Source organism: Pongo pygmaeus, chromosome 1 (genome assembly GCF_028885625.2).
Source record: "Pongo pygmaeus isolate AG05252 chromosome 1, NHGRI_mPonPyg2-v2.0_pri, whole genome shotgun sequence".
NCBI lineage: Eukaryota > Metazoa > Chordata > Mammalia > Primates > Hominidae > Pongo > Pongo pygmaeus.
Window position 1 is genome coordinate 133,303,963 of NC_072373.2, and position 24,519 is coordinate 133,328,481.

Sequence of the window (24,519 nt, forward strand, 5' to 3'; positions counted from 1 at the left end):
TTGGTAAACTATTACAATTATGCTATTATTACTTGTATAGCATTTCTGCTACCTACAACTAATTTTGCTCCCAAAATGAGGTTGTGAGGATGGAAATGCAATGAAACAATTATAAAAAATGGTCTGGGCTCCACAGAAGTAATCTTGATCTGGAGGAAGCATTTAAGTATTAGAGACAATAATTAATCTGAAAGTAAAAGAAAGAATGAAAGGAAGAAAACCAGTTAAGACAAATGTAAGCTTATTAAATGGTTTCATAATAATGGCTTAATAATGAATTTTTAATGGCTTAATAATGGAATAGTAATAATAATGAGATACTATGGCACAAAAAGTTAAAGAGACAGAGCAAAAGTAGATTTAAGATATACAAACAGAAGATTAAGGTACTTGGAAGCAAAGACGTGGTATGCAGTTTTCAGTGGCAGCCTTGACAGAAAATTTTACATCTCTCAATGACCTTACATCCTCCATATATAACAATGACAAAAAAGATAAATGATATGAATAAAAAGTGACTAGAAACCTATTCATAAAACCTTTAAAAAAAAGACATTAAAGAGAATATATAGTTTTAAATAAACTGAGAGCCTATCATAGCATTTGAGCCACATCTGTGTATTTCAGCCAAACTCTCTTGAAAACTAATTACTTTGAAATTCCCAGTAAAAGCCACTTCAAATCTTATGCTGGTGCACATCCACAATATAGTCCTGCTTTTTTCTTAAGAGTACAAACTTTCGTCCTTAAATTAAAAAAAAAAAAAAAGTAAAATAATAGAAGCCTATATTATGGTTAATTACAACTATGATTTTCCTAAAAATAAATATTTCTCTTTTATGACAAATATTAAGGTTTCTTAATATTATTTTAATGCCATCAATTTCTACTATCTATAATGCTACAAGATATCATTAAGTATACATACATATATATATTTTTCTACATATACATTTCAATAAAAAAAATCACCATCTCAAAAGAAAGACTTACTAGTTTTGCCTGTTGAGCATTTACTGGATCACCATACTGGAGCAAAGCTTGAAACTGGTTATTTTTTGTAAATGTGATTATCTTCAATACAGCACCAAACTTAGAAAATATCTGTTAAAACATTAAAATCAAAACATTATTTATTTACTATATTATTATTTCTCTAATTTATAGGTATTATGCAGATTAAACTTACTTGGTGAAGAACATCAAGTGTTACAGGGTAGTACATGTTGTCAATAATTATTCTAAGTACTGGACTCTGGGCTGGAGTCACTGCACTCTCGCTAACTGTGGTGCCACTAAGAGGAGTATTTGCTGTCTGGACAGCTGTCACAGCTTGAAGAACTGCTTGAGCACGCTGGAAATTAAGATTATGTAGTTAAGAAACATACCCATTATTGTCACATACTTTGCTACCTGTTACAACACTACTAGTTCACTTTGTTCTTAGAACTTACACAGATTAAACAAAATTAAATGGCCACTCAACAAATATTTTTAAGCACCTGCCATGAGCCAGGTACTACCTGTTTAATAAATCAAATATTCTACTAGTATTTCATTCAAAAAAATTATCCAGGCTTTGGGATCAATGTTGAACAAGCAAAGGTATGATATGTAATTTATTCTCAAAAGAACAAGATGTAGTTTTACAGACACATATACCATCAGAAAATGTTTTAAACAGAAATTTGGAAAACAATAAAACTGTAACATTAATCACTCCATAAAACAGGTACATTGTAAATCTCAACAAGGGGGTTACTGAATTATCCAAAAGAACTCCCATAAAGCTTATTATTTCTAATATAATCTTAAAATAGGAACATTCAGAAAATACATTTTTCATACTACACTTAACTTCTGACACCAAAATTTTTAGAATAGAAACCAACGTGTAGTCTAGTCCAAAACCACAAAATTCTCAGGTAAACTTCAAGATACAATATGAAGGATATTTCCCATACATTTTATGGTATCAAATATACCATCAATTATAAAATGCACTATTGTTTTACGTATGACTAATAAGATTTTGCCAATTGAACTATGGAAGATAGACTATTGTAGGACACATCAAATTTCTGAGACTTTAAAATGTGAAAAAATGTACCCATAAAATTGAATAAACACAGTATTTGTAGGAAATCCGTCAATCAAATATTATGTTAAATGCTCCAAAAGACTGCCTTTATTACTATTATCCCTTTCCTGTTATTATTATTATGACAGTCTATGATAAGGAAATAATTTCTTTCTACCTTATCTGTGGTCAAAAAACATACTAAGGCAAATAGTTCTAAAATATAACAATGACAAATACCACAAATACCTATACATAGGTTTACAGTTTGAAAAATCTATATTAACAGGTTAATGAAAGAGAATACAAAAGAATTAGGACACTCAGGAGAATAAACAAGAACAGTCATTTTACTAAAATATATAACCACAGATCACACGGCTTGAGAGTTCAGATACATATCTAAACGATCATTTAAATGCTACTTAATTTTATCTATAAATTTATGTATTAGCCAAAATGACTAATTAAAACTCAACATTTTGAAATGTGATAGATTATTTTAGTAGACATCTTGATACTATTATTGAAAAAATAATTGTAAATTGGTAAAATTAGATTTATAGACCAGTATCTATTCAAATGTTTAAATATATTTAAATATTTTAAGTAGCTCATTGCAATATTATCTTCTTCATTAGTGAACATGTTCTTACTGTATTTATCTATAATAACAAGCATAGACTACCACAACTTAGAAAAACACTAACATCTGCTGCTTCAAATAATAAAATGTGTTTTTTAAAACAGGAATCCATGATCATGATATAAAAGTGGTATAAAAGATTAAAAATTCTCCTGCAACTCTGTCACCTAGTCCATTTTCCCCTACCAATCCCTCACAGTATTATCTTCAGTATCTTCGGTATCCTTCCAGAGATATTAGCTACATCTACAAGCATATATATATATAAATATTATCAACACCCTAGAAGCCATACTCATACTTCCTCCAAGTTACATAAATGGAATCGTATCAGATGTATTCTACTTTGGTTTGGCTTCTTTCAATAATTATGATGTACACTACCCATGTTTTGCAGGCAGCAGTAGCTTGTTCATTTTTATTACTATACAATACTCCACTAAATGAACACACCACAACATATTCTGCTGCTGTTGAACATTTGGATGATTTATAGTTTTTTGGGCTATTACATACAGCGTTCCATGAACTTTCTTGTACGTATCTTTTAATATACATATGTATACGTTCTCAGGTATGTTAACTAGGAGCGAGTTTACTACATCAAAGAATAGGTATATGCTCAACTTCAATAGATATTTCAAGTTTTCAAAAATGGTTGTCACCAGTATTTTATTACCTATCCTTTTAATTTTAGCCACTCTGGTTATGTGCATAGCAGTATCTCATTCGGAGTTAATGCTCTCAATCCAAACCTAATCTACTCTTTGCTTATCAGGGGATAGCTTTTAGGGGACGAAATATCTAAAGGGAGACCTCAAGATATTTAACACTGGCCATGTGAAGTGTGAAATGGAGGAAGGGCGGTGCAAAAGGCAGGCCAACCCACAATATTCCATGCATGAGAGCAGTGACATAATGGCAGCAAACAACTGACATCAGGAGAAAGCATGCCAGGTTACAGGATGCACCATTATTTTTGGGGCAGAAGCATAAGAAATAGGGTGGGAGTAGTCATAAGACAAGACAAAAAGTAGTAATCTCAGAAAGGGCCTTTACCCTGAGTATGAACAGGACCTACTGCATGGGAGTAACTTAGATATGTGCATTTGAGAAAGATATGTACTGGCTGTACTAGGGAGAAAAAAATTCCAGGAGGGAAAAGAAAAAGAAAGTAGTTTATAAAGAGAACTGTCGTAGTAATATAGCCAACAGGTGAGTGTGTTTGAGCAATACAAGTAGCAGGAAAGATGGAGAAAACCAGGCAGGTAATTAAAAAGTGTGAACTAACAGGACCTGGTGATTTCATGAAGGGATGTGGAAGAATTCATGGTTAATGCATACTCATTTGCATGTCTTCTATTATGAAACTCTATTAAAATGCCTAGAAGTGAATGAATATAAAATAAACAAACACTGAAGGGAGGGAAGGTTATCATTAGCTGAGAATAATTTTATCAAATTCCTGGAATACAGAAAATGAATGGAACCAAACGGACTGGAGACACAGTGAACACACAGCAAACAGGTGTTATACTGGTAGCAGCCACAGGAACCAAATTAGAAATTGGCAGGTTCACAGGAGGAGGGAGTGGGTGAAAAACGGATGAACAGAAAGTCTAGTTCATTAACAAAAGAGCTAAATTTCTCTTCTCCCTCCTCTGACCAACTTGTACCCTCACCATTAAAAGAAGAAAACAACAACAAATCTACCTTAAAGGATCCAGAATTTCTTTCTTTTTTTTTTTAAGAGACTGTGTCTCACTTTGTTGCTGAGGCTGGAGTGCAGTGGTGTGACCAGTTCACTGCTGCCCCGAATTTACCTCAGCTTCTCAAAGTGTTGGGATTACAGGCATGAGCCAAAGTGCCCTGCTGGTACCAGAAATTCTTTTTTTTTTTTTTTTTTTTTTTTTTTGATACAGAGTCTCGCTCTGTCACCCAGGCTGGAGTGCAGTGGCGCAATCTCAGCTCACTGCAAGCTCCGCCTCCTGGGTTCACGCCATTCTCCTGCCTCAGCCTCCCGAGTAGCTGGGACTACAGGCGCCTGCCACCACGTCCGGCTAACTTTTGTATTTTTAGTAGAGACGGGGTTTCACCATGGTCTTGATCTCCTGACCTCGTGATCCGCCCACCTTGGCCTCCCAAAGTGCTGGAATTACAAGTGTGAGCCACCACGCCCAGCCTGGTACCAGAAATTCTAAAGGGAGTTTTGTTGACCCAGAATAAGAGCCTCTTTGATATTTGGGGGGAATGGGGGTAACAGCTTAGTAGACGCTCTTCATTACTTTATCCTAGAGAAAAGCATACAACTTTAACAAAATCTAATTGTCCATTCTGAAACACGAAAAGACAACAAAGGGGGATGAAGAGAATGAGAACAAGATAAACATAAATGCTAACACTGAAAAAATAACTCAGCATATAGTGATGTATTTTTTAAATACTGTAATTAGTATCCTCAAAATACTGTTGTCGTAAGGCAAAACCAACTACAAAAAAAGATATAAATACTGTTGTCTTAAGGCATAACCAACTACAAAAAAAAAAATCAAGGAGATTGAAGGGCTTTAGAAAATGAAAAATAAAATTATAAAAGCATTTTTTTCAACAGAAGGAACTTTGCATTGATTATTCCTTCGGTCTGGAATAAGTGGCTTATTACCTAACCACTTTGAAGTTCATTATTCAAATATCCCCTCTCAATGGGGCGTCCACTGGTCATCCTAAGTGCCCCTCCTCCACATCTATCCATGTGTAGGCCCTAGCTTGATTCTTTTTTTTTTTTTTGAGACAGAGTCTCGCTCTGTCACCCAGGCTGTAGTGCAGTGGCGCATCTGGGATCACTGCAAGGTCCACCTCCCGGGTTCAAGCAATTCTCTCTGCCTCAGCCTCCGAGTAGCTGGGATTACAGGCACCTGGCACCATGCCTGGCTGATTTTTTTTTTTTTTTTGTATTTTTAGTAGACTCAGGGTTTCACCATGTTGGTCAGGAGGGTCTTGAACTCCTGACCTCAGGTAATCCACCCACCTCAGCCTCCCAAAGTGCTGGGATTACCAGTATGAGCCACCAAGCCCAGCCCCCAGCTTTATTCTTTACATGTTCCTTTCGTTTAATCTTTTAAAATGAGAATGTACTTGCAAATTACTTAAATAATAATGAACTAGAAATGGGATATTAAATGTCATTTTAAGAGGACACTGTGTGTGCTAAGTGAATAAGCCAAAGAAAGAAAGACAAATACCACATTATCTCACTTACATATGTAATCTAAAAAAGCTGAACTCACATTAGTAGAGAGTAGAAAAATAGTCACCAGAGGCTGGGGGAGGGAGGAGTGAACAGGGAAAGGGCAGATGATGGTCAAAGTACAAAGTTTCAGACAGGAAGAATAGGTTCTGGTGATCTACTGCACAGCATGACAACTACTGTAATGCATAATATTGTATTGTGACATTGTAAAATAGACATTTGGTCCTCAACCCCATTTCCTGTCATACAACTCTAAATTCCTAATAAGTCTCCAAAGTGATATATTTTGTATGCTAATAAGTTGACTGATGGCTGGCAGCCCCACTTTAGGATGGGGACTGGTCACCTGAAAGACCAAGGCATGATTAGAGGCTTATTATCCTTTGTAATATCCTATATAATAAACTAGTAAATCTCAGTAAATGTTTCCTTGAGTTCTGTGTGCTGCTCTAGCAAATTAATGAAATCCAAAAGCGGGGGCGGGGGGGGGGGGTTGTGGGAACCCCAACTTGAAGCTGGTCAATCAGAAGTTCCAGAGGCCTGACTTGCTGGTGTCTGAGGAGATCTTGTGGGACTGAGCCCTCAACCTGTGGGATCTGATGCTATCTCCCGGCAGACAGTGTTGAAACTGACCTAAGTTGGAGAACACTGCAGACCTGACTGCTTGCTTGGCGTGGAAAAAAATTCCCCCACATTTGTGGCCACAGAAGCCTTCTGTGTTGATTGTTGTGGTGTGAGCAGAGGAAAAACAGTTTTTCCACATTCCACTGTATACCTCAAAATAGCTAAAGGAATTTTAAATGTTCTTACCATAAAGAAATTGTAAGTATTGGAAGTGATGAATATGTTACTAGCCAGATTTGATCATTCCATAATATATATGTATTAAAACATTGCATTGTACACCATAAGTACATACAATTATTTGTTAAAAATAAGTTAAAAATGCAAAAAAATCTAAGTAAAAAGAAAGAAGAGCAGATATTTTCTTTTGGTATTCTTCCTCTTGATAAATTATTGGAAGTGTACATTCTTTTTCAAAAGAAATTAAAAACTCATCATCAAATTAAAAAAACAGCTGCAATTTCAGTCCTATCTTTTAGGTAAAAAGTTTTACAAGCTTATTTTCCATAAACTATCAAAATGATTTTGTCACTTTGTGAAGTGACAAAAATCTATGAGGAATAGTTTTCCATTACATTTTTATTAAGAAAAAGTTTGTATTTTACTGACAGAGAAAGATACCATTAGTTTTAAAACTATATTAAAACAGCTAAAGTTTTAGATCATTACAGCAGTCTTATAATGTAGGTCAGAAAACATTCTAATGCTATTTTTAAATACATTAATTTTAAACAATATCTTCTATATTACATTTTTAAAACATCAATACATTCATATATTCTTCATCCTTAAGATTTCTTTTCCAGGAAAATCATGAACACATCTTCAAAAAAAAATTTTCCATAAGAAATTAAGACCTATAAAAAAAGTCAAATAACCAAAGGCACTGAACTTCATACCTTAAATTCTAAGCAGGAGAGTTGTATAAATAGTTTATGCTAATAATAAATCCTACCTGATAAGTTTCTACACAAAAATTTTAACTTGCAACAAGAAAAAGAACATTTGACCAGGGGTTTAAAGGAATTCAAAATGACATAGTATTTAATACTTAGAAACATTCTGCATGAAAATACCTTAAAAATGCTCTCCTTTCTCCTTCCTTTCCACCCAGAAAAAAAAAAAAAAAAAAAAAGAAAATACCTTAAAAATAACAAGAAAATGCCTATAAGGAACATCTGAACAGGTAAACATTTCCTTCCTATTAATGTTTATGAGATTCATAATATGTTCTAGGCCATTTTATTTATGTACCTACACACACTTACTTGGTTTAATGTATTATCTGTCTTTAGTTCTTTGTGATTCGAGTACTGGATATATATTGGTTGGTTACGAAGATGAGGTGTCACAGCAGAATAGTAATTAACCATAGTAATAGCTGCTTCCTCGGTTGCTAGTTCCAAAAATGCCTGAAAATTTAAGTAACACAATTTTTAATACTATAAATTCAAATAAAATTAATAGCTAAGCAATCTATTCTGCTGATTTTAATCAATTATCTAGAATATAATCTTTCAAGTTACTTTTAAATGTTCTAATAAGTAGATTTAGAAATCTCTTGTTGAAGTTTAGGTATACAGTTAAAGCTAACCTCAGAAGAAAACTGAGTACATGCTGCTTCTGCCTTCCACCTATGATTTTTCACACCCACAAATTATTCCCGCAACAAATGCTAGAGAAAATGTAAACATTTTCTAGCATCAGAATTTTACCACTTCTACCCTAAAGAATATAAGATTTCCAAGTCATTTGAAAAGCAGTATAATTATATAGAGACAAAGAACAAAATTACAAATTAAATGTCAGATTAACCTTAAGTATATAAAAGGGAGTGTTAAATTTCATAAATTCTTCTAAATGGTATCATTTAACATTTTTAAATAAAATTTCATATTCTCATAAAGTAAGCTTAAGGAAAGATGCGACTAGTAGCCCTACTGATTTCCGGTATCAAAGAACAGAGCCACAGTAAAAGAAATACTTCCTTTGTATTTTCCACAATTTCATAACAATTATTCAATTAGAGCCCTAAAGTGAATTCAAAAGGCAAAGTTTAAAAACTATAGTGATTCATTCACTTTGGCTACCTAGCATTAGTTTCTCACAGACATCTACTCGAAAAAGTGAGAATAAGACTTCTGTTCTTTAAGAAAAATAACCTACTATTTTCTCCCTTTTACAATTAATTCACACCTGCTGGATAGTTTGGGGTTTAACATTTCATAAACCCCGAAAGAAGTATACCTGATTTTTTCCTTTCAGCATAAGGATGTTGGTCACCTTACCAAAAGGTAAGCCTAAAGCAATAACTTCAGTTTCTGTTACTTCCCCAGGTAATTTTCGAATATGAAGTACACGAGAAGGAGCACCATCCATTTTATCTTCTCCTTTAAATTTTTTACTATCGTTACCATTGGCTGAAAGACATTAAAAAACAGTCTTTATACATCAACAATAAAAGAATGTATGAATTTTCCTATTTGTGTAAAAAAACTACAAATTTCCAAAAAGAACTTGAAAACATAGCTGAGAATACTTAAATAATTCTTGAAAATTCAAACGCTAGGCTTTCAAAGGAATAAAATCATATCCACCTATTATTATTAAATGAAATTATCAATTAGTTAAGATTGCTGTTAATGTTTCTCAACAGCATTATAAAGAGTAATTATTAATAAGCAACAACATTAAAATGTAATCTCATAAAGAAACTGTCCAATGACTAAAGAATACAATCACAGTCATGTGCCACATAACTACATTTTGGTCACTGACAGGCCGCATCTACAATGGTGGTCCCATAAGATTATAATACCATATTTTTATTGTACCTTTTCTGTTTAGATACATCAATACTTACTACTGTGTTACAACTGCCTCCAGTATTCAGAAGAGTAACATGCTGTCAAGTTTGTTGCCTAGGAGCAAAAGGCTACATATACCACATTGCCTACATGTGTGGCAGGTTTGTGTAAATGTACTCTATGACATTTATGCAATGACAAAATTACCTAACAATGCATTTCTCCGAGGGTATCCTCATCACTATCCCCAAGATTTATGACTGTATCTTGTAATTTAATCATCTTATAATGAACTAATATGAACATTTTTAAAAACTGAAAAAACTGGGTTGACAAAAATTAGGAAGATTATAATTTTACCTGAGAAATTATAAATTGTTTGATTTGAAAAATGTACTTGAAGGTGGGATCAAAGAATGTAAAGTTTATAAAAATGATAATGCAGTCAATCCATATTATGGCTTATCTACAATGAGCCTCTCCTGATATATTACTATTACCATCTAAAGTACCTAATATTTTGTGACTATTAACATCAATATACTCTAAATCACTCATGAACTTAATTACCTTATTCTGTTACCGTGAGATTTAAAGTAAATTAACATAATTCAATCAACAAATTAGTTAACTGTCTTCATTCCAAATCTTCACCAAAAAATAAAAATATTATTCAAAATGCCTATAAAATAGATAATATTTAAATATAGTTGTTTGAAGGACTTGCAGTATATCTACTATGCCAGATCAATAGTTCTTAGTCTTTTAGGATCTCAAGGATATTTCTGAGACTGTAGCTAAAATGAAGGATCTTGACACATTCAGAAATATACATGTATACTCCATTTTGTATAAAACTTTAGGTAATTTATGGTATTTCCCAAAACATTCAATACAACCTATAAACAATATAATGTGTTTGTATATGTTAACAATATCTATAAGCCTGTCAGATTATCTTGGTCTCCAAAGTATCTTCAAAATTAATTCACTCATTAATTCCTTAAACATTTACTGGGTATTCAGGGATGTGTCTAGCAATGTTTTACATTCTGAGGGTACAGCAGAGTGAACAAGATGATTATGATTCCTGATACCTTATAGTGGGGAGCTGGACTAACTAGTACTTGAACCAGATACTTTCTATGGTACGTGCTGTGAGGTAAAACAGTGATGTGCTTAAAAGTGACTTTGTCTGGGACTGGAAGATGATAGTAGTAATGGCTTTATTGGATGATCAGAGAAGGTATCTCTAAGAGATAATATATGGACTCAAGCTATACTTAAGTCATATTTTACTCCAGGAGTTTCACTTAGGTTTATATACTTCAACGGCCAGCCAATGCATTTAAAAATCCCCTTAGGTTGTCTTTGTACAGAAGAGTAAGCTCTGGCTTCTGAATATACTACCCTGAAAATCTTGGCTAGCTAGCTCTTCACCACTCCAGAAATATGAAAAAACTACAGGAAGCTATCACATGTCCTTTCACTACTGACAAAGATTTGTGTGTGCACAGGGCATCTGAATTTGTCAAAAGGAAGGGACTGAACTTTGCATTTTGTAGTATGTTATCTAACAAAATCATCTCTAGGCCCGTTAATTGAAAATGTAAGCCAAAGCACAGAATCCAAAAAATACACTTTAAAACATGTAATTGGCACACACAACAATCAGCATCAGTCAACAAGGAACACATTCTTCTGATACAGGACTAAGACCTTTTTTTGACAAAGCAGTCTGAGTACAGAAACTTGATAATTTGTTCTTGTTCATTAGTTTGTTTGAATAACAAGAACAAATACTTCACAATCCAACCTAAAGTCCCATGTGTTATAGGTTATGGTATCAGGATACTCAAAAAAGCAAATTTCAGTTTCTCCTAATTTGGTCTGTCCTTTTCCTTCTGGGAGAAAGACAAGGAAAAAAAAAAGACCAATAAAGATACCACCTATCGCTGTACCCATAAGGAGAAAAAAGGCTTCCCCTTTCAAATGATTTTCCGAAAATAATTCCCAAAAGGCAAAAGCCTGCCTAAACCTATTATTAAGGAAATTAAATAATTTACTTTGGATTTGTGTTGGATGTTTTCTGGATAGTGGATGTTGAGCAGAAGTAAAACAGCTGAATAACACAGAAAGAAGATAGGAAACTTTTGAGAATTAAAGGATAAGACAAAGATCTTGACTTCTTGGAAAAAATATAGAAAAGATGTAATTTTATTTTGCATCAATATTTAACATTCACTGCTAATTAACTACATGCCAGGCAATTTAAAACTCTCAGATTGCTATCATCATGACCTATCAACCCCATTTACAAGGTAACAATTAGTTAAATGCCCAAGATTAGATAGTTACTAAGTGGTATAGATAGGAAGTACTAGAGAAAGGATTAAACTCAGGGAGCATGATTCCATAGTCTGTGCTCTTCAACAACTACACTATAGAAGGATCTCAAAAACAAACTTTACATTACATACAGGTTGCCTAAAAAAGATCTGTCCTTTTCTCCCAAAGACCAAGCCAGTTACTGTAGTAAACTATCAACATTTACACTACCTGACACTCCCTCAGTTAGTTAATAGCTTCCATGGGGTGACTAACTAAGTATTCATATCTTAGTGCCAAATATTATAAAAGTCTTCATTTTAAATAAATGATACTACGAGAATGTGAAACTGGGAATGGGGGCTCCTTTAATAATATAACAAAGCCTATTTTCAAATATAAAAACACTCCAGCAACACCGAAAAAGGGTCCAAAAATGTGTGGTTCACAGCTTATGAAACACTAGGTCTGCCTGTGTTACAGTTCTACAATTCTTCAGCATCTTCCCATGATCCTGAATGGAAAAGGTTTACTGGGAGAATGAAAGAGATCTTTCCCTTCCATTCCTCCAGTAAACCCAGAACTTTTGTTTGGGTGTGTAAAACCAGTAATAATTCAAATGTTTATGTTCAGTTAAGAAGGCATGAGGTAATGCTTTTATTTATGCATATAAATTTTATTCATTGCATATGAAAAATCTTTAAGCACACCATTTTCCATATATTATTTAACTCTTTTAAAGCCTCTTGTTTAGGGAAGATGTTCATGTAATCATGGATTCAAAGCAAATAAAATTTTTAAATGGTTTCTACTTGAATACTTCTCTTCCAAACTCAAAACCAGTTTTTTTACCTCAATTCTAAAGCCAGCATCTTCACCTCTGATCAGTACATCACTTTTCTCCTGCTGACTGACCTTTGTTCTCCACTAGCTTTTACTGCAATTTTTACATAAATGGGTGTCGGCAAGATCATGGGTAATCTGTTAAATCACCACATCCATCAGTCAACAAGGAACTGTGAACCCTCTCTTCCTCACTGAATTTCTCTAACAGCACCCCTAAAAATTTCAATTTCTACTTTTCTAATTTCCCCTGACTCATTTGATACTTGCTTTGAATCCTGATTACTCATTCATTCCCCAAAATTGTTAGTTTCCCATGCTGTTTTTGTTCCAATACTCTACCTATCTGTACTTATTAAATATAAACACTCTAGCACTGGGTTTCACAATATCTATCTATCTTATCTATCCTATCTATCTATCTATCTATCTTATCTATCTTATTATCTATCTTATTATCTATCTATCTTATTATCTATCTATCTATCTATCTATCTATCTATCTATCTATCTATCAACGATAGAGTCTTGCTGTATTGCCAGGCTGGAGTACAGTGGCGTGATCTTGGTTGACTACAACCTCCACTTCCCAGGTTTAAGTGATTCTTGTGCCACAGCCTCCCATGTAGCTGGGAATTCAGGCGTGCACCACCATACCCAGCTAATTTTTGTATTTTCAGTAGAGATGGGGTTTCACCATGTTGGCCAGGCTGGTCTCGAACTCCTGGCCTCAAGTGATCCACCTGCCTCAGCCTCCCAAAGTGCTGAAATACAGGCATGAGCCACAGCACCTGGCCTACTTTCTCATGTAATTTGTAAATTATTTTAGTCCTACTCATTCACCATTATGCTTTCAACTGTGTACAAATATAAAATACAACACTGCAAAACCTAATGAAAACCAGTGACAAAACTTAAGTACATCTTCATTCTCCAAGTCTTTCAGAGACACACATTTATAAAAGTTTCCCTAACTCTCTTTATCAAATATGAAACTGAAAGGCAAAGCAGTTTTAATTCTAAACAGTTTTAGACTTCAAGGCAAAGCAGTGTCTTCTAGCTTTAGAAAAACAAAAAACAAAATAAAAAGACTCTAAGCTAAGAAAAAAAACGAATGCTGCTACTCTTTCCTGTATGAGAAACAAATTCTAAAGAAGAGTTAACGAGAAAAAAAGCAGGTAGATGCAGATAGGTGGTACTTCTGTTATTCTGTTGGCTGTTTCTGCAACAGCCACCACACAAAAAGCCTCACTAGGTTTCCGTAAAAGGTAACTATTAACTCTTGTATTTCCAAGTAGTTGTGTGGCCTAGTTGTCAAAAGTATATTAGGCATGAGCTGGAAAAACACAGAAGGCACCTAGAGAAGGCTCTCACTACCTTTATATACAAGAAGATAAGTTGTTAAAACCCTCATAAATAGTAACACTATGAAATAAGGCTCTCACTACCCTTATATGAAGAAGATGAGTTGTTAAAACCTTCATAAATAGTAAAACTATGAAATAATATACTGGAATACTTTCAAAACATTATAGCAAAACAAAATGACATCACCTCAAAAATATGTCTGTAAAAGTTAAAATGAAAATCTTAAAAGAGTTCTAAGTAAAATGTTCCAGACTCTGTGGAATGGTTTAACTACTTTCAGGTAGAGCAAACTGTCATGTTTAGCAATAATTTTCAAAAAATCCTGCTATTACAGAGTAACAATCGGCAATGGCAGAAATATGTATACCTACCTAAAGGGATATTCCAGTTCCGTAGCTACAAAGAAATCACTAGAAAATTAAAGAGACTGTACCTTAGAATTGTCAAGCCTCGTAGTCACTGCTAAATAGTTACAAACTTAACAAAATCAAATTCTAATGCTACTTGGGAACAGTCATATTTTTGAAATATTTCACTTTTATATCTCTTGAAGGAACCAATTCATTAGAAAATGTTCTTACTGTATCAATTTATTAAACATTTATTTACCTGAGATTAAGTTTCTAATAACATGAAATTTTCTCACCTGTAAAATTAATTTTTTCTTTGACAAAAAGCACCTATTCAACAGGTACAGAGAAAGAAAAGTCTGCACAGATAAGGGAAAGGCTGTTGCGACAGATGCCTTAGGAAACAATTCTACAGTAAAATCTATTACAAGAAATATTTTAGATAAAGCTGGAAGCTGGAACATAAAAATGAAATCCTGTGCTATATCTGATAACCATAAAAGTGTCCTTGTAACATTGTCTACCAACATCCTTTTGAGTCATCTGAATTACATGGAGTATTTTTCCAGGCAAATATAATCACCAATTTTTAAAGGTCTGTTATGCTATTTGCTCTTATAAGCAACAGTATTCAAATTGGTGTCTCTTAGAATATATGCAGACTTTCATCTTTGTCAGAAAAAAAATAGAAAAATCTTAAAACTCAGTATTTCCTCTGTACATGGAGGTTAAATAAATTGACTTCTTGTATTAAAACAAGGCTTAAAGGAATTTTATGGCATCACTACAGAAAGATTAGATTGATTCTTTGGTCATGAAGTACATTACATATCATCCCTAAAGCATAGTTAAAAAAATAGAACAGTAGCAGATTATTCTTTTTTTCCACCAAAAACGAGTTTCCTTTTCCTACTTTTCCCCCTTTGTTAATGGCATCATCTTCGACAAACCCAGTGATTCTAAGACAAAACTCTTTAATATTATTCCAAACTTGTCTTCTTCCAGGTAACTCATTTTATCATTTCCTGCATCTTCTCCTTCCAAGACCCTAAAATTCAGGACCTTGGTATCTTTGGAATGAACTACTGTAATGTTTTAAAACTATTCTCCTCTCTATACAATACTGATCCTGCTTCTGAAATACAAATGGAACAAAAATTCTTTCTCAAATGTAAATCTGGTAAAGTCCAAGCTACACACACACACACACACACACACACACACACACACACACACACACACACACACACACACACACACACACACACACACACACACACACACACACACACACACACACACACACACACACACACACACACACACACACACACACACACACACACACACACACACTCTCCCATATCTAGGCCCCTGCCTACATGGACTCACCTAGTCATTCCCAATCTCATATTTCGCATTACAGTAAGACACAACTACTGGTAATTCAGAGTTCTCAGAGATAATCTACTGCTTCAAACAAATTTTGGATTTGTTTTGCAACTTAGTTTATTAACATAGGACGTTTCCATCACACCAGAAAATGCCACCATGTTCCCTTTCTGTTAATCTCCAAAATTCTGGTTACTAAACAAAAAATTAATAATCTGCTCTTAAACTTTCAAGAAATGGAATCACACTATGTACTCTTTCAGGTCTGTCTGGTTTCTTTTGCTTCATACAATGCTTGATATTCACCCATGTTTTCACATGTACTACTAACCATTCTTTTGTTATTAGTAAGTAGTAATATACTGTATGATTATACCACAATTTATCCATTTTCCTGTTGATAAACATTTGGGTTATTTCAAGTTTGGGACCATTATCAGTAAAGTTTTTGATACACATACAAGTTTTACAGCAAACATGTTTTTACTGGGTAAAAAACTAAAAGTAGAAGTTATGGACCATAAAGTAGGTTAATGTTTAACTCTGTAAGAAAACAGCAAACTAGGCCAGGCGCAGTGGCTCACGCCTGTAATCCCAGCACTCTGGGAGGCCGAAGTGGGCGGATCACAAGGTCAAGAGAGCAAGACCATCCTGGCCAACATGGCGAAACCCAGTCTCTACCAAAAATACAAAAAATTAGCTGGGTGTGGTGGTGTGCACCTGTAGTTCCAGCTACTCGGGAGGCTGAGGCAGGAGAATTGCTTGAACCCAGGAGGTGGAGGTTGCAGTAAGCTGAGATCATGCCACTGCATTCCAGCCTGGTGACAGAGCAAGACTCTGTCTCAAAAAAAAAAAAAAAAAAAAAAAAAGCAAACTATTTTCCCAACTATGTTATATACTCAGCAGTAATTAAAGACAGTTCCACATCTTCATCAACATTCGGTGTTGCCAATCTATTTAATTTTAGCCATTCTAGTTGGTGTAAATTCTATCTCATAATGGTTTTGACTCGTGATTACGTGATGACTAATGTTATCTTTTCATGTGCTTGTTACCCCCCATCCTTATAATGTCACTTCTTTTGTCACTTAAAAAAAATTGGGCTGCTCATATTTATTGATTGGAGGAGTTTTTTTTACAAGTCTTCTGGGATACAAGTCCTTTGTCATTGATATGGTTTGGCTGTGTCCCCACCCACATCTCCTCTTGAATTCCCATGTGTTGTGGGAGGGACCTGGTGGGAGGTAACTGAATCACGGGGGCAGGTCTTTCCAATGCTGTTCCCGTGACAGTGAAGTAAGTCTCACGGTTTTAAAAAGGGGAGAGTTTCCCTGCACAAACTCTCTTTTCTTTGCCTGTTGCCATCTATGTAAGATGTGACTTACTCCTCCTTGCCTTCCACCATGATTATGAGGCTTCCCCAGTCACACAGAACTGTAAATTCATTAAACTGGTTTCTTTCACAAATTGCCTGCCCACCCAGTCTCAGGTACGTCTTTATCAGCAGCATGAAAATGGACTAATACAGTCATATATATGTATTGATATGCAAATATTATATTCTCCAAGTCTGTGCCTTGTCTTTTCAGTGTCTTAACAATGTCTTTTGAGTAAGCAGAAATTTCCCATTTTGATGGAGTCAAGTTTATATATTCCTTTAAGATGAGTAATTTTTCTATTTTAAGAAATCTTCATTTATCCCAAAGTTGCAAGTATATCCTAGGCTTTTTCTTAAAAACTCTATATATTAGTTTTTATATAATTAATCTCATTTTTTTATATGGAATGATGTCGGGTTTGAGTTTCTTTTACTTTTTTGTACGTATATTCAGCTGTTCTAGCACATCTGTTGAAAGGCCTTCTCTTTCTTCACTGAGTGATCAAGGCAACTTTAATGCATGAGTTATTCCCTGAACACTATTGTATGTCACTAACTATGCTAGTGGTAAACTGTTTTGGATTAACTACAGGTTTGTGGTGAGTCTTGAGAACTGTGGCAAAATTTACTTTTTCAAAATGATTTTAATTGTCCTAGCTCCTTTTTATTTCCAAATAAATTTTAGAATCTACTCTCAATTTATAAGTCTTTACAGATTCAATGCCATCCCAATTTAGGGAGAACTGGCATGTTAACATATTGAGCCTTCTAATTCATGAACATGGTCTACGTCTTCATGTAAGTCTTTTTAAAACTTCTCTTAGCAGTGTTTCATATTGGTGTAGATGTCTTACACATCTTTTGTCAAATTTTTTTTCCTGATATTCTGTCTGATACTTTTACAAACAGATTTTTTTAAATTTCATTTTCTAAGAATTTGCTGCAAGTATAAGGAGACTATTTCTGTATATAGAACTTGTATATAATTCACTTATTAGTTCTACCAAATCTGTTGTAGATACCTTTAGGTCTTCTATTTTAAAAAGCATGTTGAATGGTGAATAAGACAGTTTTCTTTCTTCCTTTACAATCTTTATGTCTTTTATTTCACCTGCCTTAATGTAAGCAAAAAGCTAGGGGGAAAAATTGAGAAAACAGACATCCTTGCTTCATTTCTGTTTTTAAGAAGAAAACATTCAATATTTCTCCATTAAGTATGAAATTTGTTGTAGGTTCTTAGTAGATACCCCTTATTTACATTGTAAAAGCTCCTTCTCTTCCTAGCTTTCTGAGAGAGATTCTTCCTTCTTCATTCTATCATTGTGACAAATTACACTGAATTCATTTTCAAATGCTAAACAAACCTTACAATCCTGCAATAAGTCTCACAATTGTCTCTCATATTCTACTGGAGGTGATTTACCAACATTTTCTTAAGAATATATGCATTTAGGTTAATGAGAAATACTAGTCTGAAATCTTGATATATTACCCTTGTCAGGTTTTGCTGTCAGTTATAGTGGTTTCATAAAGTGAACAGGGTAGTATTCCCTCCTCCATTTTCAAAGACAGCTATTATTTCTTTAAAATTTCATAAAATTCAATAGTGAAACCATCTATGCCTAGAATAATCTTTGTGGAAAGATTTTTTTAATTATAAATTCCAATCTGTATAATACAGTAGTATACAGCTGTTAAGCTATAAGTCACTTTTACATTTGTCAAGAAACTTATTTCATCTAAGTTGTTGAATCTGTTAGCCTTAACATTAGTAATATTACTTATTTTCCTACTATATTCTATATACCTCTGCTTTTATTGAAAGTGCTATCTCTACTTTAAATTATTTATGCTATACTATTATACTCTGTATATTTCCACTTCCTCTGAAAGTGATTATCTCGACTTTGATTTCCAGTATTGGTAATTTATGTCTTTTTTCTTGGTCAGTCTTAAATAGGGACTTTTAAACCTTTTTTTGTAATATAGGTATTTGAAGACATGCTTTTCACCATACACACCCTTGGGTCGTATCCAACAAATTTTGATATATTTTCATTCAGTCAAAAATATGTCCTTGTGGTAACACTTCTATAATCCATGTATTGTTCACAATTGTGTAATTTCTAATATTTGGTACTTTCCTGGGTGTCTATTTTTGATTTCTAATTTAATTCCACTACAGTCAGTCAGATACATGAGCTGTCAATCATTTGAAATTTATTGAGTTATTTTATAATCCAATATAAGGTCTATCATTGTGAATGTTCTATGTACACTTGAAGTTATTTTACAGTTACTGGGTATAGTTTTATAAATGTAAGTTAAGCCAACATGATAGCATTTTTCAAATTATATATCTTTTTATTTGGGGGATAGGACTGTAACTGTACTATCAATTACCATAAATTATGTTTTAAAAAAATCAGGCTATGATTGTGGATTTCTGTTTCTCTACTTAGTTCTGTGATGCTTTTCTTAATATACTTTAATTTCTTATTATTGGCATACAAATTAAGAAACGTTTTCTGATAAACTGACCCTTCAACATTGTGAAATATGCTTGTTTATATCTGGTAATACTTCTTGTCTCAAATTTTTCTCTGTCTAGTAATATAATCATATCAACTTTCTTGTGCTTACTGTTTGCATGGAGTATCATTTTCCATCTTTTTACTTTCAACCCGCATCTTGATATTTCCACCTGACCCTCGTATAGAGTGTAGTTAGGCCTTGCTTTTTAATCAAGTCTGACAATCTTTGTCTTTTAACTGGACTACTTAGACCAGTAATATCCAAAAGAAATGCAATGCAAGCAAATGAGTAAATTTTCAAAGACATTTTTCAGAGTAAGTTTACGTATGCAGCAAAATGGAGAGGAAAGCAGAGAGATTTCCCTGCCTCCTGCCCCAAATAGCCTCCCCTTTATCAACATCTCCCACCAGATGGCACATTGTTACAACTGATGAACCTACACTGACACATTATAATCACTCAGTCTGTAGTTACCTCCGGGTTCACTCCAAGTGTCTTACATTCTACGGGTTTGGAAAAATGTATCACATGTATCTATCATTATAGTATCATGCAGAATATTTTCATTGCCCTAAAATCCTCTGTACTCCACCAATTCATCCCTCCCTCAACCCCCAAACCCTAGCAACCACAGATTTTTACTGTCTCCATAATTTTGCTTTTTCCAGAATGTCAAATAGTTGGAATCATATGGTATGTAGAATTTTCAGAGTGCCTTCTTTCACTTAGTAATATACACTGAAGGTTCTCCATGGCTTGATAGCTCATTTCCATTTAGTGCTGATTAACATTATACTGTCTGAATATACACCACAGTTTATTTGGCCATTCACCTACTAAAGGACTTCTTGGTTGCTATGAAGTTCTGGCAACTATAAAGAAAGGTGCTATAAACATCCATGTGCTACTTGCTGCGCAGACTAAGTTTTCAACTCCTTTAGGCAAATACCAGGGAGCACAACTGCTGGATCACACAATGAAAGTATATTTGAGATGGAGTCTCGCTCTTGTTGCCCAGGTTGGAGTGAAATGGCACGATCTTGGCTCACCACAACCTCCACCTCCTGAGTTCAAGCGATTCTCCTGCTTCAGCCTCCTGAGTACCTGGGATTACAGGCATGCACCACCACGCCTGGCTAATTTTGTATTTTTTAGTAGCGATCAGGTTTCTCCATGTTGGCCAGGCTGGTTTTGAACTCCCGACCTCAGGTGATCTGCCTGCCTTGGCTTCCCAAAGTGCTGGGATTACAGGTGTGAGCCACTGTGCCCGGCCGTATAGTTTTCTAAGAAATTGCCAAATTGTCTTCCAAAGTGGCTGTACCACTCTGCATTCCACCGAGCAATAAGTGAGAGTTCCTGCTGCTCCACATCCTTGCCATCATTTGGTGTTATCTATGTTCTGAAGTTCGGCCATTCTAGTATGTGTACATGTATTTAAATTATAAAATTTGACAAGTTTTGACATATATATACATCCATAAAACCACCATCACAATAATTTATATGTCCATCACCCCCGAGTTTTCTTGTGTCCCTTTGCCACCCCTCCTGCCTGTCCTTTCCCACTCTTAAACTCCTAGGAACCACGAATTTGCTTTAGATTAGTTTGCATTTCCCAGAGTTTTATGTAAATGGAATCATACAGGATGTACTCTTTTTTTCTCCCATCTTTTACATAACATAATTGTTTGGAGATTCATTCTTGCTGCTGTGTGTATCAACAGCTCATTCTATATGGCTGTTGTATTCCACTGTACGGAAAAGCATATGATGCCAAAACAGGAATCTACTTAGTTCATCCATTGATGAATGTTTGTTTCACATTTTGGTGATTACAAATAAAATGGCTATGAACATTAACATGAGAGCTTTTTAATGAACAGATGCCTTCATTTCTCTTCGGTAAATGCTTAGGAGACAAATAACCTGGATCATAGAGAAACTACCAAATTGTTTTCCAAAGTACTATCATTTTACATTCCCATCAGCAGTATTGTGAATATTATGATTCTTCCACATTCTTCCCAACTCACGCTTTCCAAGATGGCACTCTTTTTAATTTTAGTCACTATTAATAGGTTTGTAATATTATCTCACTGTAGTTTTAATTTTCATTTCCCTAATGACTAACGATGCTGATCAGCTTTTTCATGTGCTTACTTACTATCTGTATGTCTTTTGTGCTGTACTACCTGTTCAAATATTTTGGCCAATTCATTGAGTAGTTTGTTGCTTGATTGTTGATTTTACATATACTGAATCTTTTAATATTCTGGATAGAAGTCCTTTATCAGCTATATGCTTTGTTATGATGTTCTTCCAGTTTATGGCTTGTCTTTTCATTCCCTAACAGTTTCTTTTGAATGGCTGAAGATTTTAATTCTAATGTCAAATTCCATTTTTTAACAGATTGTGCTTTTAGGGTCATATCAAATACATTTCTGCTTAATCCAAAGTCACAAAGATTTTCTGTATTTTTTTCTAGAGGTTTTATAATTTTTGGTTTTACATTTAGGCCATGATCCATTTCGAGTTAATTTGCATAGGTAGTGTGAGATACAGATCCAAGATCATTTTTTTGTACACGGATAGATCCAACTGCTATAGCACCCTTTGTTGAAGTCTACTTTTTCTCCACTGAATTGACTTTGCACCTTTGTCAAAAATCAGTTATCCATAATTGTGTGAGTTAACTTCTGAACTCTCTGCTCTATCTCACTGACCTATTTATCTTTCTTTATGTCGTTATGATGCTATTTGTAATTACTGTAGCTTTGCAGTAATTCTTGAAAACTGGTAGTCAATGTTCCAATTTTTCCTCTATTGGCTTTTCGTTATACTTCTTTGTATCTTTTTAAATGAGATTACACTTAGAATTTTGATATGCAACCTTAACAGAATCTTTTTACGTTAGAGTTAACACTGTTACCACTTCAGGTAAAATATAAGAACCTTACCACTGAAGAATTCCATTTATCTTCACTTTGTACTAACTGTTGTCATATAAACATCCATTTACATAATAAACCCCATAATACAAAGTTGCTGTTTACATAAAAGCTTTCAAAGAAACTGACAGGAAAAGAGAGAGCCCTTTTAAAATTTATACACATATTAACCATTCCCAGTACTCCTCTTATCCCCTGCAGAGCCAAGTTATCTAATGTCATCCCATTCAGACTAAAGAAATCCGCTTTTTTTTTCCCCTTTAATACAAGGTGTTGGTCTCCTGTTAGACGTTTTTTTCGCGGCTGTTTAGATTTGCTCATTTCCAGTTTTCAATATTTTGACTACTATGTGTCTAAGTATGGTTCTTTTTATTTAGCCTACCTGAGGAGTTTACCTGAGCTTCTGAGGAATTAAGTTGATATATTTTATTTAAATTTTAGAAGTTCTCAGTCATTACTATCTCAAACAGATACATGTTTTTCCCCCACATTCTCACTCTGAAATTCAAATTACATGTCAGACAGCTTCATTGTCCATTAGGTATACTTTCTCCTCTCTGACAGATTTAATCACTGTATTCATCTGTATTCAAGTTCACTAACATTTCTTCTATTGTCTCCAATCTGCTATTAGTTCCGACCAGTGAATTAGTCCCAACTATTTCAAAAACTGTATTTTTCAATTAGAATATTTCTACATGCTTTCTTTATAGTTTTTTTTTATCTCTTAACCACACTCCTCCATCACTCATTATTTCAATCTTTTCCTGTACAGCTTAAAATACTTATCGTCCTTGTCTGCTAATTCTAACTCTAGGTCATTTTGGAATCTGTTCCTATTAAATGTGTCTTTATATTTCATGGGTTACTTTCCTGCTTCTTCACATCACTTGAAATTTTTGATGGTATGCTAGATATTATGGAAGATGGTTGCAGGAAAACTGTATCATGTCTTTCTTGGGGGTGTTGTTTTGTTTTGGAGGGCAACTAAATTACTGGTTAATCCTTCATCAGTTACTGGTTAGATTAACTGGTGAATCCTTCACTTCCTATCGGGTTAGGTTTCTGGTTTTTATCTCAGTCTTACAGATGGCACTTCCTACAGGGTGTGATCCTTTCTATTCAAGTCCAGGCTTTCTGTAGTCCAAATGGAGTGTTTGAAGTACCCTGCAAGATGTCTGCATTCTGACTTCTCAGAACTCCAATGTTTCAGAGTACTCTGCAACCTATGGAATCACCATTTAGCCCCAGAGCAAACAATTTCTGATAGACCTGGCAAAACCTCAACCTGCACACATGTAACCCAGTCATTATCCAAAACTCTGAATGAAGTGAATGACCATACTAAATTCTGCCCCCTGCTCTATTCCTAAACCTCTAGACAGCTCTCTTTTCTCCAGGACTTCTCCATAAATTCCAAATGATTGAGCAGCTCTGACACCCACTCTCGGTCTCTTCAGCTCAGTGAGACCTGTATACTCTGAGCTCTCCAATTCTCTGTGGTTTAGAACAGTAAAATAGTCCAAGGCAGAAAGCCAGAGTGTTCATGATACTTACCTCACGTGCACCCCTTCTCTCAAGGATGATCTTATACTGTCTGCTCATCACTTCCAAACAACAGTTGTTCCACGTATTTTATTCAGTTACATAGTTTTTGGTTTTGGGGGGAGACTGAAAAAGGGGCCAAAGCTGCTACTAGTTACTCTGTCACTAGCCCTAAATATGTGGAAATTAATTCCAAATTAATTTCCCATTATCGATCACAGTATGCATTGTAAAAACAAAAAGAGAAATCGACAAACCAGAGTTACACACTTCTGCCTATTTGTTCAACTATGTGTACATGGTACTTTGACTATCAAAATCAAGGCCCAGTGATTTTGCTTTGTAATCATTACATAGCAAAATCAATGATAATGACCTGTTGACAAATTTATCTTCACATCATGACTATTATCTGTTAAGTCCTT

The 24,519-nt window shown here is 34.4% G+C and overlaps 1 protein-coding gene across 6 annotated transcripts in view; it reads right to left on the reverse strand.

Moving 5' to 3' along the window:
• The window catches only part of PTBP2 (polypyrimidine tract binding protein 2), a 92,353-nt gene that overhangs the window by 36,254 nt on the left and 31,580 nt on the right, over nt 1–24,519 (reverse strand). For all 6 annotated transcript variants that reach the window (XM_054478638.2, XM_054478647.2, XM_054478666.2 and 3 more), the window contains 4 exons: nt 8,848–9,020; nt 7,869–8,012; nt 1,190–1,354; nt 994–1,104 (listed from right to left, as the gene is read on the reverse strand). In XM_054478638.2, coding sequence (XP_054334613.1) covers nt 994–1,104; nt 1,190–1,354; nt 7,869–8,012; nt 8,848–9,020 — 593 coding nt within the window. The remainder of the gene's footprint in view (nt 1–993; nt 1,105–1,189; nt 1,355–7,868; nt 8,013–8,847; nt 9,021–24,519) is intronic.